Source organism: Brienomyrus brachyistius, chromosome 22, assembly GCF_023856365.1.
Source record: "Brienomyrus brachyistius isolate T26 chromosome 22, BBRACH_0.4, whole genome shotgun sequence".
Taxonomy (NCBI): domain Eukaryota; kingdom Metazoa; phylum Chordata; class Actinopteri; order Osteoglossiformes; family Mormyridae; genus Brienomyrus; species Brienomyrus brachyistius.
Genome location: NC_064554.1, coordinates 11651588 through 11664916, shown reverse-complemented (window position 1 = coordinate 11664916; position 13329 = coordinate 11651588). Strand labels below are relative to the sequence as shown.

The 13329-nt window shown below is 50.5% G+C and overlaps 1 protein-coding gene across 1 annotated transcript; it reads right to left on the bottom strand.

Annotated features, from left to right (window-relative positions):
• Positions 1 to 997: 997 nt before the first annotated feature.
• Positions 998 to 12989, bottom strand: rfx1a (regulatory factor X, 1a (influences HLA class II expression)). Its single transcript, XM_048991718.1, is given in 19 exon segments — positions 998 to 2593; positions 2669 to 2714; positions 2791 to 2944; positions 3019 to 3227; positions 3332 to 3481; positions 3588 to 3685; positions 3864 to 4015; positions 4106 to 4215; positions 4300 to 4418; positions 4733 to 4854; positions 4923 to 5042; positions 5699 to 5880; positions 6340 to 6799; positions 7690 to 7778; positions 8116 to 8214; positions 8571 to 8668; positions 9659 to 9780; positions 9782 to 9992; positions 11451 to 12989. Coding segments are annotated over 18 exon segments (2694 nt in total). The 5' UTR covers positions 9985 to 9992; positions 11451 to 12989; the 3' UTR covers positions 998 to 2432.
• Between the last annotated feature and the right edge of the window lie 340 nt (positions 12990 to 13329).

Here is a 13329-nt window from a genome sequence, read left to right as displayed (position 1 = left end):
GGGGGTTGGTGGCAGAAATCTTAGTTACTTGTTCCTCTTTCTTAAGAATATGCTGAACTTTAAAAAATAATAACTTTAGGAGTCACTTCAGGTAAAAAACAAAACCTTTGGATTTTCACTTCAGGTTCTTTGTCAGTATGTGCCGCTCTTTTACAAATGTAATTTAAGCACTTGCATACAACCGAGTGCACATTTAAAATAGCAAGCCCTTAAATGTACTTCTCTTCAGACAGAAGCATGGGCCGTGACCAAAACAGCCTTATCTAACCGGATGTTTGGAGAGGGAATGCAAAGTCACGTTCACGTCCCTGATTTTTTTGGGACGCTGCATTCAGTCAGACAGCGTGGTTTTGTGCTTTTTTTTTTTAAAAAAGAGGGTGCAAAAACTTGATTGCGTAAGTTCTTCATTTGTATTCTGTACCTGTAGGTTTCTAGCGGTTGATGCATTTTATGCAGCGAAAAGGAAAACGCCTGTTTTTGTATTGTAGTGCAAGCTCCTCTCGTATGCGCTGCTACCCACATGGTCATGCATGCAGAGATTATATTCTATATGCACACTGCATGTTGTCTATCATGCTACAGAACCCTGAACTAGTTTGTGAGACATTAAGCTCACAATCTTCATAAGGGTCCATAACTGAAATGTTACTTTGGTCTGTCAAAGAAGGTGTTTATGCAGCTCGAACCAACAAAATGGCACATTTGTGAAGAACGTGCTGGTTGCTCAACCCTTGTCTCAGGCCCCGCACATGGGGGAGGGAGTGGTCCTGTAAAAAAATTATAAAAACGAGCTGTGTCTTTCAGCTGCGGGCAGTGGAAGACCCAAAAGGTTTGTGGGCGGAGCTTATCCTACTAGGTGTGCCCGTATTGGAGCAAACCGTCTCAATCACCATGAATGATCTGTGGCCTGTGACACAACCTTAAATTACTGAAGCACCTCAGCACTGCTGTAAATTACCCGGAGGAAAGAAAATGAACTTCCATGCCATTCTGGCAATATGCATCATTAAAAATGCTTTATTTATGCCATTTAAAATGAAAAACATATGCGCTGCATTCGGGTACTTCCAAAGGCACAAGCATTCTGTGTCAGTCATAAAATGTTTGCACGTTTGTTTTTGTTCTTATTACGAAGTATAATACAATTATGAAAAGATATACAAAATGCCGTATTCCACCAATCTGTGTTTCTTTTCTTTTTTACAAATAAAAATGGTAGTATTGGAATCTCAAGATCAACATGGTATGTTTAAGGATCTATGATTTCCAGGCTTTAGTGTGAAGTGATATTTGAAAAGGTGCCATTCTGCGGAGCACTGGGAGTACCTCAGTGTTTGTCTGAAAACTAAGTGATAGTCACTGGCTCAGTGCTGGTCTTGGGACCTCAGACTCACTGCAGCCTGCTCACAGCCACTGGCGTAGTGCCGGCCCGGGGACCTCGGACTCACTGCAGCCTGCTCACAGCCACTGGCGTAGTGCCGGCCCGGGGACCTCAGACTCACTGCAGCCTGCTCACAGCCACTGGTGTAGTGCTGGCCCGGGGACCTCAGACTTACTGCCTCATAAGGCAAGAAGGAAACGAAATCCCCCTCAAGGCAGCTTATAGTTGGTCTGTGCATGAGAAACTCATAGTTTTAGATTGTGAAAGGAACACTGAAATGCACTGGTGGGGGGGAGGGCAGTGCTGAATACTTGGAAATTCCTGATTTCATTAAATCAAAGCAGTGCAGTCAACTTCTCCTCCCAGTCTGATTGCAGATGCTTAAAGTGGCAAGTGAAACCATGGCACTAATACAGCAGACAGTGATCGTCTGCAGTGGGAGAGGTTACTGCTGCAGTAGTCAGACCAGGAACACGCTGGCGGAATTCAGTGAGGACATTAAGGGAAAGCTAATTTAATCTGAATATTCTGTGTAACAACTCTAGCTGATGTTATAATTAAACATTTTATATTGTACTGATTGCACAGGGTCAGTAATTCACGGATGACTGACGCGGATTTAAATCGTTACATGATGTATCTCCTCTTCCATGACTGAGTGATGACTTCATCACAGAAACCACTATAACAAAACCAAAGGCACACAGGAACACCTACAGGCCCAATACCACAAATACCATGATCCTTAAGTGCAAACACAGCAGACCATACTACACCGATGCAACACCACCCACCCAACAGCACAAGCACCTCCGGGAAGGTGGGGGGAGACAGTGCCAGGGATGCTCTAGGACCAGTGACTGACGGGTACTGTCATCTCCAGCCAGCCGCCCATCAGGTTTGGTGGGAGTGCAGGACAGCCATAATGCAGCCCATTTAGTGAATGTGTCTGCCCACTAAATTAATGCTCTACCCGGTTCTATTCGGTAAGGCCCCATGAGGCCTGGTAAGGCTGGACCACATGCGATAACAGCCACGCTCTGGCACACGCTCAGTTGTCTGTGGTGCTGAACAGCACCCCCTGGAGGTCTGTCCTGGCCAGCTTAGCGGGGGGCTCCATCGTCTCCACATCCAAGCCCACGGGGTCCACGGCAGCAAGTGACAGCTCCTGGCCCTCCTCCTCGCTCTCCTCCTCTTCCTCCTCTTCCTCTTCTAAGAAAAGTAAAAGGATCAGTGAGCCCCACAACACAGGTCTAAGCCATGTGCAGGCAGGCTGCAGTCCCTCACCTTTGTCAGGATCCAGCGTGTTCAGGCTCCTGCCCAGACTGGCGAACTGAGGAATAAACGATCGTGTGAGTGTCAGAGTCACCGCCGTGGCGTCAGATGCCCTAAGGCGGCATGTGGAGTACCTCCCCCATGACGGCAATGGGCGTCTCGCCCTTGGCCTGGGCCACCCGCTGTTCTATCAGGTAGTACATGTACTCATCATACAGCAGCCGGATCAGGTGGAAGGAGCCGAAGCTGGCGGCGCTGCGCAGGGTCAGGTCACGGATCACCATGGAGCTGCGGGGACCGGTTAGCATTAGCGGGCCGCTAACGCACATTTACCAAGCTCAGGAGTGCTTCATTAGCCTTACCTGTAGAAGGACCACTTCAGGAGGAAGAGCTTAGCGGCTTTGGGAAAGGCGGCGGTAGCCTGGTAGGGCTTTAGGACCTGGGAGACCACCCCGTCCAGCCAGGCGGCCCACTGCTCCAGTGAGTTCTGCTGCTGCAGTGTGACTTTGAAGTCCTGCTCCAGTCGCTGGACCACCCGGTCCTCGCAGCGACACACCCATGAGGCCTGCTCCTGGAGGCAAGGCGGAGACATGGGCTGGGTGTGGCCTCGCAGAGGTACAGGTGACCTGTCATTGACATGGTCACACGCCAGCCCCACGGGCCACTGGGACGCACCTGCACGTTGGTGAAATCCACGCGGTTGAGGTCGCTGAGCATCTGGTTGATCTGCGTGGTGTTCTGGAGGACCGCGCGAGCCGCCTGTGCCAGGTGATTGAGAGACGTGTACCTGCGCAGTGTCTGCGCAAACGCGCTGGCCGCCGTCACCTGGCAGGGAGGAAGGGGGCACTATGAGGATGCCAGCTTTGATTCGGTGCAGTGTGGCCGCAACAGAGTAATTGTGCGGCGGGGCAAGGGGCTGCACTTTGGCTACCTTGATGCGGACCATTTCCTCGGGGATGCTGATCATGGCGTTGGTCAGCCAGCTCTCCAGACTCTTTGCAAAATTGCGAATGGCTTGTGTTAAGGCGCCTGTTAGGGGGAGGGACGTCCTCTCGTTATCTCAACATAGCCCAAGCACTTTGACAGCTAAATCATGTGCTAGGATTCGGCATGCATCAGATTAGCACGTTCATTAGCATCATTGTTAGTGTTAGGGGTAGCGGCAGGTGCAGCAGCAGGCGGGGGGGGGGGGGGGGGGGGCTCTCACTGGGGATGGGCCGCAGCACATCAGGGATGAGCACTTCCACCAGGCCTTGGTAGAGGGCGTTGTCGCACTGCCGGCTCCAGCGCAGTACCGGCTCGTACTTGCACAGCAGCACCAGGCATGACTTGGGCAGTCGCTTCTCAGACTCGTCGTGGCTGCAGAGGCAACGATTGAGGAGGTGATGCCCAACAGAGGAGCTACCACTAGGAGGCGCCATGGCTCAGCTGAGGAGAGGGCAGCCTTACACTGACAGTGAGCTTGTGCTGGCCGCCTGTGTCTCGCTGAACCTCCAGAAGGTCTTCCACAGGGTCTCCACCAGAGTGAACTGCAGGTTGATCATCACATCCAGAATGGCCTGGCACATGGGACAGACAGAGCACAGCCCTAAGGACACAGGGAGGGCAAATGGGGACAGTGGAGTGACTCAGACAACACGCACCTCACAGTGCTCCCGGTACAGCAGCTGGAAGCTCTTGATGTGCTCCAACTCTATGCCCTCCGGCAAAGGTCTGCCCTGCAAGTCAATCTCGGGGAACTCGGATAGGGTGCGGGAGGCGTCTGGGTACATGGGGGGGGGGAGGAGCGTATCAGGAGCTTAGCAGGAGCACAGCAGAAGTGTATCAACAGCATATCAGAAGCTAAGTGAGATCACAGCGGGAACGTAGCAGGAGCGAAGCAAGAGCATAGTGAGAGCGTAGCAGGAGCGAAGCAAGAGCATAGTGAGAGCGTAGCAGGAGCGAAGCAAGAGCATAGTGAGAGCGTAGCAGAAGGCTTTCAATCATGCAATCAAAATCTTTGGGTCAAATTCAAGGAGCAGAGTGTGAGTGCAGTTTCCTCCTCCTCTGAGCAGTAAGAAACGTAAGTGGGCTCACCCAGGAACTGCTGGTACTGCTGCACTTGGGAGCTGATGTCAGACAGCCCCCCCGACTGCTGCTGGCCCGCCCCGAGAGCCATCCCATTCGTCATGCCCTCCACCTTCTGGACCGGCTTTATCCTGAGGAACGAAAGTGTCAGATGCATGATAGGGGGGTTGCAGGGGCGGAGTGAGGGACGCGCAGCTACCTCTGCTTCTGTGAGAAGGGCTGCTGCCTCATGGCCAGGTGCTGCTGGTCCTCCATCAGCCGTTGCAGGGAGGAGCTGGCCTTGATCCGCAGCCCGTAGTAGTGGTACTTGGAATTGCCCCTGAATCGCAAACGGTCAAAATGACGTTTATAATTCAGCCACAATCCACGGAGCGCAATCTCCAACTGACGGAGGAATGTGGTTGGAACCCCATGGGAACCTGGGGAAGCTCGCCCAAATCGCCGCTCATCCCACGTGAGCATCGACTCCTGACAGAGATCAGCAGAGTAACGGATGGGCTGCGCAGCGACTGACAGCGCGGGAAGAACCGACCCAGTCGCTCTGGGTAGCCTTCACTTGCTATCGGCAGCTATTGCGGCGCTGCGCCTCTCTCTTGCATCAGCTGCCGCTCAGCGTGTTACATCAGCAGGGCCCCCTTGAGAGCTGCCGACGACTTTGGACCAAGGACTAACTGCGCACATTGTCCTGAAGACACACGCGGGTCCATTTGTCCTCCAACAGAGTGTCCAGGATGGCTGGGAGCCAGGAGCTTATCCCAGGTGGTATGGGGTGCAACACTGGGGACACTGGGATACGTATAAATAAAAGCGGGGTCTCACATATACTTCTGAGACTTAAATGTCGCCGTAAAAATAGACAGGATCATTTTCACCTAATTTAAAGGGGCTGCTTCCTGGACGCCCCCACGATGACAGCAGGGCAGTGGTGTGTGTTGCGTGCCATCCGCCGTGTTCCGTATGCTGCATAGTAGTTACCGTGTGCCCAGCCGCCGCGTGCGCAGCCCCATGAAGACGGAGCGGATGAGTTTCCCAAAGGAGGCAGCGTTCACTGGCTCCAGCTTCTGCTCCTGGCAGTGCAGCAGGTAGTGGCAGTAGAGGGTGGAGCGCGGCAGGCTCACACCCTCCGCCGTTTCGTAATTCTCCAGGAGCCACTGCACCTGCGACGTGGTTCGGGGTTTGGGGGTGGACATCGGCAGAGACGTCAGGCAGGCCGGCCGCTGCCAGGCGTCTGTATGGCGTGCCGGGGCACACAAGGCAGGTATGCAACCCAAGCCACCTTGAGCGGATGTGCATCGCTGACACATCACCCTCAAATGGCATCAGCATCACCCGGCTACCAATTCCTTCCCAGCACTGCTGTTATTTTTACATGTGCACAGAAATTACAGGCTCAGATCTCACATGCATTTTTAAAACTAAACTTTAAGAGCTTCATGATAAGCCAGAAACATGCTGAATCACAATACACAGTCAATACTGGCTTCGGTCATTATGTGGTTCCCCATCATGCACTGGGCTTAGGACAGCCCCTTTACTTAAAACGGGTCTGCCTTTCCAGACAACACATTAAATGGCGGCGCCCCCTACAGGGCTGGATAGATGAGGCTCCTGCATACCTTTTTGTCTGCCGACGGCACGCTATTGGCCTCTCCCTCTGTCAGTATACTCACGGTGGCCGGCGATGCCCGCGCGTTGTGTGAGTAGTTCTGGTTACTGCTGCTGCTGCTGCTGTTGTTGCTGTTGCTGCTGCTTCCACTTCCCAGCACATACCCACTCTGGATGACATAGCTGCCCCCCGTGACGTTACCCTCACCCCCAGTACCACTTCCGCCAGAGGCTCCGCCCGCCGCTACCGCTGGCGCCCCTCCTCCTGTGCCCGAGGGGGCAGTGGCCACGATCTGCCCAGGCCCAGAGACGAACATGGACACTGTGCCGGTGCCGGCTGACGCCGGTGCTGTCTGCGAGGTCACGGGGGTCGTGACCTGTGACCCCGAGGCGGGTGGGGCCTCGTAGTAGGGCGTGGTGACGGCTTGGCTGTACAGTGGGCTTTCGGAGTAGGGGTAGCTGCCAGAGCGTCTGCGGAAGGAGAACGAGGGAACGAAACACAGAGGGAGTGAAAAGAAAGGAGCAGAGAGAGAGGTGACATCAGAAGCTTGTAGAATGACAGCTAATATGTCCATCCATTCATGATGTCACGACCAAAACCCATTCACAGTGCTACAAATCAGTGTGAGCCTGCAGTGTCTAACCCAAACCCATTCACAGTGCTACAAATCAGTGTGAGCCTGCAGTGTCTAACCCAAACCCATTCACAGTGCTACAAATCAGTGTGAGCCTGCAGTGTCTAACCCAAACCCATTCACAGTGCTACAAATCAGTGTGAGCCTGCAGTGTCTAACCCAAACCCATTCACAGTGCTACAAATCAGTGTGAGCCTGCAGTGTCTAACCCAAACCCATTCACAGTGCTACGAATCAGTGTGAGCCTGCAGTGTCTAACCCAAACCCATTCACAGTGCCCACGAGTCAGTGTGAGCCTGCAGTGTCTAACCCAAACCCATTCACAGTGCCCACGAGTCAGTGTGAGCCTGCAGTGTCTAACCCAAACCCATTCACAGTGCCCACGAGTTAGTGTGAGCCTGCAGTGTCTAACCCAAACCCATTCACAGTGCTACGAATCAGTGTGAGCCTGCAGTGTCTAACCCAAACCCATTCACAGTGCTACAAATCAGTGTGAGCCTGCAGTGTCTAACCCAAACCCATTCACAGTGCTACGAATCAGTGTGAGCCTGCAGTGTCTAACCCAAACCCATTCACAGTGCCCACGAGTCAGTGCGAGCCTGCAGTGTCTAACCCAAACCCATTCACAGTGCCCACGAGTTAGTGTGAGCCTGCAGTGTCTAACCCAAACCCATTCACAGTGCCCATGAGTCAGTGCGAGCCTGCAGTGTCTAACCCATAACTCACATAGTGCTGGTGGAGTAGCTGGCATCTCCTTCCTCCACATACTGCACCTGACTGGTGTACACATGCTGCACTGGGACTTGCTGGAGTTGCTGCTTGTACCAAACAGAGACAGAGACTGTGACACAGAGATATCTGGAATGTAGGTATACAGTTTCAGCAAATCACAGAGTAGCACTTTGGCCTTATACAATGACACCTCAAAGGACACGGACACACACACACACACACACACAAACATAGGAACACACACAGGAACAGACACAGAGCAGCAGACATACACACACAGAAACATAAACACAAGGCCAACGCACAGGCGTATAAATGTGTGTGAATGTCAGTGTTCACGTGTCTGTATATATGTGCGTGTGTATAGTTGTGTCCGTATGTGTGAATGTCAGTGTCAGCATGTGACCCACAGTCCCTCACCTCTGGTGTCAGATGCACAGGCTGCAGATTAGTGACAGTCAGCTGGGTGGTCTGTCCAGTCTTGCCTGCCTGCGATCCCACCTGCTGCACGACTGACCTCTTGGGGGTGGGGAGGAGGGGAGGGAGCACTTTATAATTTACAGTGAATTTATTCACTCATGGACTACAGGATGCACCTGTGCACACTGAAATCTACATGTAACATGGGGAGGGGTCCCCAGAGTAGGTGTGGGGGGGGGGGGAGGGGAGGGGGAGCACAGACATCATGAATTGACTAAACACCAGTATAGTCATCCAGTTCAAACAAAAACATCCAAGGAGGGAACCCCCCCGTCGTAAGAACAGAGTAACACAAGAGGCTAATAACTGCAGCATGCACTGGAAGGGAGTAGGAAACGACGGTGGAGGTGGCTGCGTCATTCCCAGGCCAGCTGTGCGACAGATGGGGTACTTACCTGCACCTGCTGCACCACCTGCGTGGGGACCCCTGTCTGCACCGGCACTGCAGGGGGGCTGCTCTCTGAGATGGAGTCGCTGGAGTGCAGAGCGCCTTCTGCAGGTGGGGGTGGGCAGGTGGGGGTAGGCGGGCGGGGGGGGGGGGGGGGGGGGGGGGGGGTTGCGGTCAATGTGTCAGGAGTCACATCAGCAGTTACATGAAGATGCTGCTTTTTCGGGGAAACCTTCCCCAGCAGTTGGCTTCAAAGTCACTGTCTCTATGGTAACAGTAGCTTTGTCGAGGGTTCTGTTGTGGTATCATAGCCTGAATCAAATCTTCCACCGAAGCAGCACATCAGGACGTCAGGAAGTTACACTCATCTTTTCAGTTTCTATGAGCAACAAAGTCATACAAATACTTTTAACATAAGTGAACTGATTGAATTTTGCTGTGAAGGTTTCAGTGAGAAACTGACTGATTTTATGTTCTGGTGTCTTTGGTTTTGGTAAGTTCAGAGAATTAACGGAAGATAAATTCATACTTCTGAGTTGGGACACACAAATGATTCATTTTGCTTTAAATTTAAACGATCTTCTTTCAATACTTGTCTGAAGAATAGTCTGGCTTAATCTTTTTCATTCTATATGAATTGCCTTTCATGGTCAAAAAAAGCTGCATTAATATTTTATCTCATTACTCAGAAATGCTCCTCAACTTGTATTGTGAAGTTCTAAAGATCTGAGCACTGAATTCTTTCATTCTGAAAACAAGACCAAATCACACAAAACAATGCAAACGAGCATCTTTGCATAATAAGCAGCAGACAGATTGAGCACTTAGGCGTAGAGATGAGCGGTACATTTAATCAGAACAAGCAAATGGACTTATTAAATGAATTTGTATAATATATGGCAGCTGCAATAAGACGACTGGCATCCCGCCAGTAAACATGCAGCCCACTCACTGTTTGGTTGTGCCTGATTTGAGGAACAGAAAGGGAGGGGTAGCGATCACACGAAAGTGGAGATTTCACACGACCTGCAGCCTGGCCGAAGCCGCGCATCGTATGCACGTGTCAGGGCCTGCTTGCGTTTTCCAGCGCCATACCTGTGACGGTCACCACGATATACTGGGCTGCAGTCTGACCGCTGCTGGACTGTGCGGGGGAGCTCTGGATCTCAGCAGTGACGTACTGCGTCGGAGTGGTGGGGGCGGGAGTGGGGGCGGCTGCTGGGGGTGGGCGGCGTGGTCTGTCCGGCCGGTGGTGTGGAGGTCGGAGCAGCGGCGCTGGTCTGCAGGTCGGCCAGAAACTGAGGCGGTCCCGGGAGTGTAACGGGGGGAGCAGCAGAGGGCTGCCCGGGAGCTGCGCCCACAGCGCCACCCTGTGGTTGTGAGGCCTGCTGCAGCTCCCCCGAGTAGCCTGGAGTCGCCATGATGGTAACTAGGAAATAGAGAAAGCGTTAGAACACATGCACAAGTTCAAAATGAAACGTAAAAGTATCTGTCTTTCACTACGCGGACCATTACAAATACGTTCTGGAAAAACCGGCTATTGTGGGTATTAGTAAAAGCCTTTCTATGTCAGAGGTGATGGCACAAATCCATTGCATTACTGCCTTTTCAGTAGATTTAGTTTTACAGGTTGTTGCAGAGGTGAGGGATGGATGGATGCATGCCCTAGAAGCAGGGGGGGTGATGGGTCTGTACACAGAAGGAAGCGAACTTCTGGTGTCCTGTTACTTGAAAGATGATCGCAGGCTTCTGTGATGTGATCACTGCGTGCAGTGGCGTGTTCCTACTTTCAGCAGAGGTCTTTCTAACCAATTTTCATCCCATCACGCATGTTACCAGTCTTTTTTTGCGTGTAAAACTACAGGTCCTGTATTGTACACATCCCAAACTTTATCACAAATCCTTTAATACCATTTTTTTTTGTTTTTGCTGTAATATTTCGATGCTTGATTTTTTGGACATTTTTAAGTGTTATGATGGAAAAAAAGTCGCCAAATAGCACTCAGTACCAACTCAAAAGGGACTTTGAACTAAAAAGTACCCAGTAACAAAGTCGAAAGGACATTCATTACTTGAAATATTACACTGTAATGAATTCAATGGCTGCAGTTAATAAATGAAATATTCTTCCTCGTTTTTAATAGGCAGCCAACAAGTCCACGGGTAAATATTCACGAAACTTTCCGCGCTCTCCACGCCATCTCTGAACCGTAGTTCACTATAGTGGCCGCCGCCGCTCCGACAGAAACCGACGGCTGGGCCACCGAGGTCAGACACGCCCCTCCGGTCCCCCGCTACGGAAACACACCTCGCACTCTCCTGTCAGTCGGTCTGATGAAGCACCTTTAACCGCCATTGACCAGGGCTGGTCTCTCGCATGCACTACTTTATTTTCGGCTCATTTTAAAATGCTTAAAAGGCAACAATCACTTGGACAAGACGGGTCCGGACAGCACCGTAACCAAGTACACAAGGCTGTGTCACACGCCACCGCACCGGAAAGCGGAGATCGGAGGCAGCCTGCGAGGTTCCCCTTTGGAGTGCACAATGTGACTGGCATGAAACGCGGCTGCGACTCTCTTTTATTTGTCAAAGCCAGCCTTCACAACTAAAAGTACTGTGCATTCGTGTATCCAGCACCCGCCATTTTGTGCCACAATAACACCAATCGCCAGCATACTTAGACTTTGGCTTTTCTAAGCGTGCCGTCCCTTAACCCCTTAGCCCCGCAAAGGACCTCTCCGCCCAGTCAGCCTGGTCGCTAGCTGAGTAGTTCGTCTTTGGTTAACATGACATGAAAACACAAGACGAAAAATAAAACAACAGCCTTTGCTATTTGTTTCATTAGAAACCTTAGACATCTAACAAGTAAAATAAGTTATTTCACCTCTAAATTCCTGTGAATTTTCACCCGGTATTTTGTATTTTATTATTTTTTTAAAAATCGTGCTGTTGTTGTTGATTCTCGTTGCTGGGTTCTTGTCGCCAGGACTACCGTGGCTATGGCGCTTCGTCCTCACCGGGGCAACTGTTGCTACCCACCCGCTCTTTGCACCGCCTTCCCTTTCCCTCCGATTGGCTCGGCCGGAACAACACGTCGTAACTTGTCTTTCGTCGATAGGTCCGCTAGAGGTGTCAATTAAGAACCGTTCATCTCATTTGTAATCGCTGTCTGCCAGTCAGCAGTAGCTACTGCGCAACCAGAACACGCCTTTTCTCCCAATAGCAATTGGGTAATATAGCTGTCAGTTACACATTCTTACAGTCAATTTGTTACGAATATTGGGCATATTTTAATACGAAGAACAAATACTAAGCTACTAGGCAAACGTCGAAAACCACTGTGTACTGGTTAAGCCTTGTATTTCCTGAAAAAATACATTTAGGTAACTGGTTCAGAAATGTGCAGGGAGCCCTTATCCTCACCTGTGTTCCATGCCTAAGATGGTTTTCAGTATTGTACTGTTTCATAAGTCACCCAGCAGTCGAGGTATAGAAAACAATGAATGAGAGAAATGAGATTTGTATCACCGTCTTAACGGAAACAACTACCCAAAGGTTCCAGTGCGTTCTTTTACTTTTTTTTCTATTGATATTTGATCACAGTTCAGTGTTGGCAGGTATTAAACATCATTGGTTAAATGAAAAACTACACTAGTTCGAACATAACTCAATGCAAAATTTCTGATGTACACAGCGTTTTAAACTGGTTAAATTACATTAACTCAATAAAGTCCGTGGCCGCGTACAAAGGCGGTGATTCTGTGCACGTTCAGAAATGAGAAAATGATGAAAACAATGATACAGCATTGTTGTGAGTAGATGTTGTGCATTTAACCTCTCCCCAGTGCCCCCGCATACAATGTGAAATCAGTCCCCTGCCAAAATGCCACGCTATTTCAGTGGCATCAAGATATTAATTACAATTTCATTGTCATTTTGGAAATGAGAGACCTTTAAGACCAGGACTGAGAAGATAGGGTCATGGTGACGTTTCCTCCTAATACAATATGTGCTCCTGTAATCTGCCAGTGGAAATGTCACCTGCACTCGCCTGCACCCTGCATTGTGACAACTGCCCCACATCCGATCTACACATCATGGCCTCTTTCTCAGAGAGGTGAGGCTGCAAGAGAAAGAGAGAGACTGAGTGAGTCTTCCTAGTGCACCTGGGTGAGAATGATTTCACATTATCTTCACTCTGGAAGAGGAACGCTTGGTGACAGGGGAACGTCTACACCTGTAGATGGAACTGTGAGCTAATTATGAAAATATACTATTAATGCAAATAGGTAACATTACCTGTCTACCCAGCTTGCAGAATTATATTTAATTACATTTCATTTACTTAGTACACTCTTTTTCCAAATCGACATATCATTGAGAAGGCAGACAGTACCTGGACCCCCCAGCTGGCCTGATGGGTATGTAGGTCAGCAAAATGTATCGTGACCTATAACACCCCCACCCCACAAGCCAGTTGACAAAATGTAAAACATACTTTGTGTATTGTAGTGGACCCCCCCCCCCCCCCCCCCCCCAGCCAGTGAAACATACTTTGCCCCATGCCGGTTGGCAACTGTGGGGGACCCCAAATTCCAGGCCCAATTTTTAATCCCAGTTTAGCCTTGTCTAGAGCAATTGGGGATTAAGGGCCTTGTTCACGCCACCTCCGGAATTTGAACCAGCAATCTTCTGATCTTGGCTTGACTTGCTGAGTCACCCATTGCCCTAACTATTATTTATTTATAAAAGTAGGTATAGAA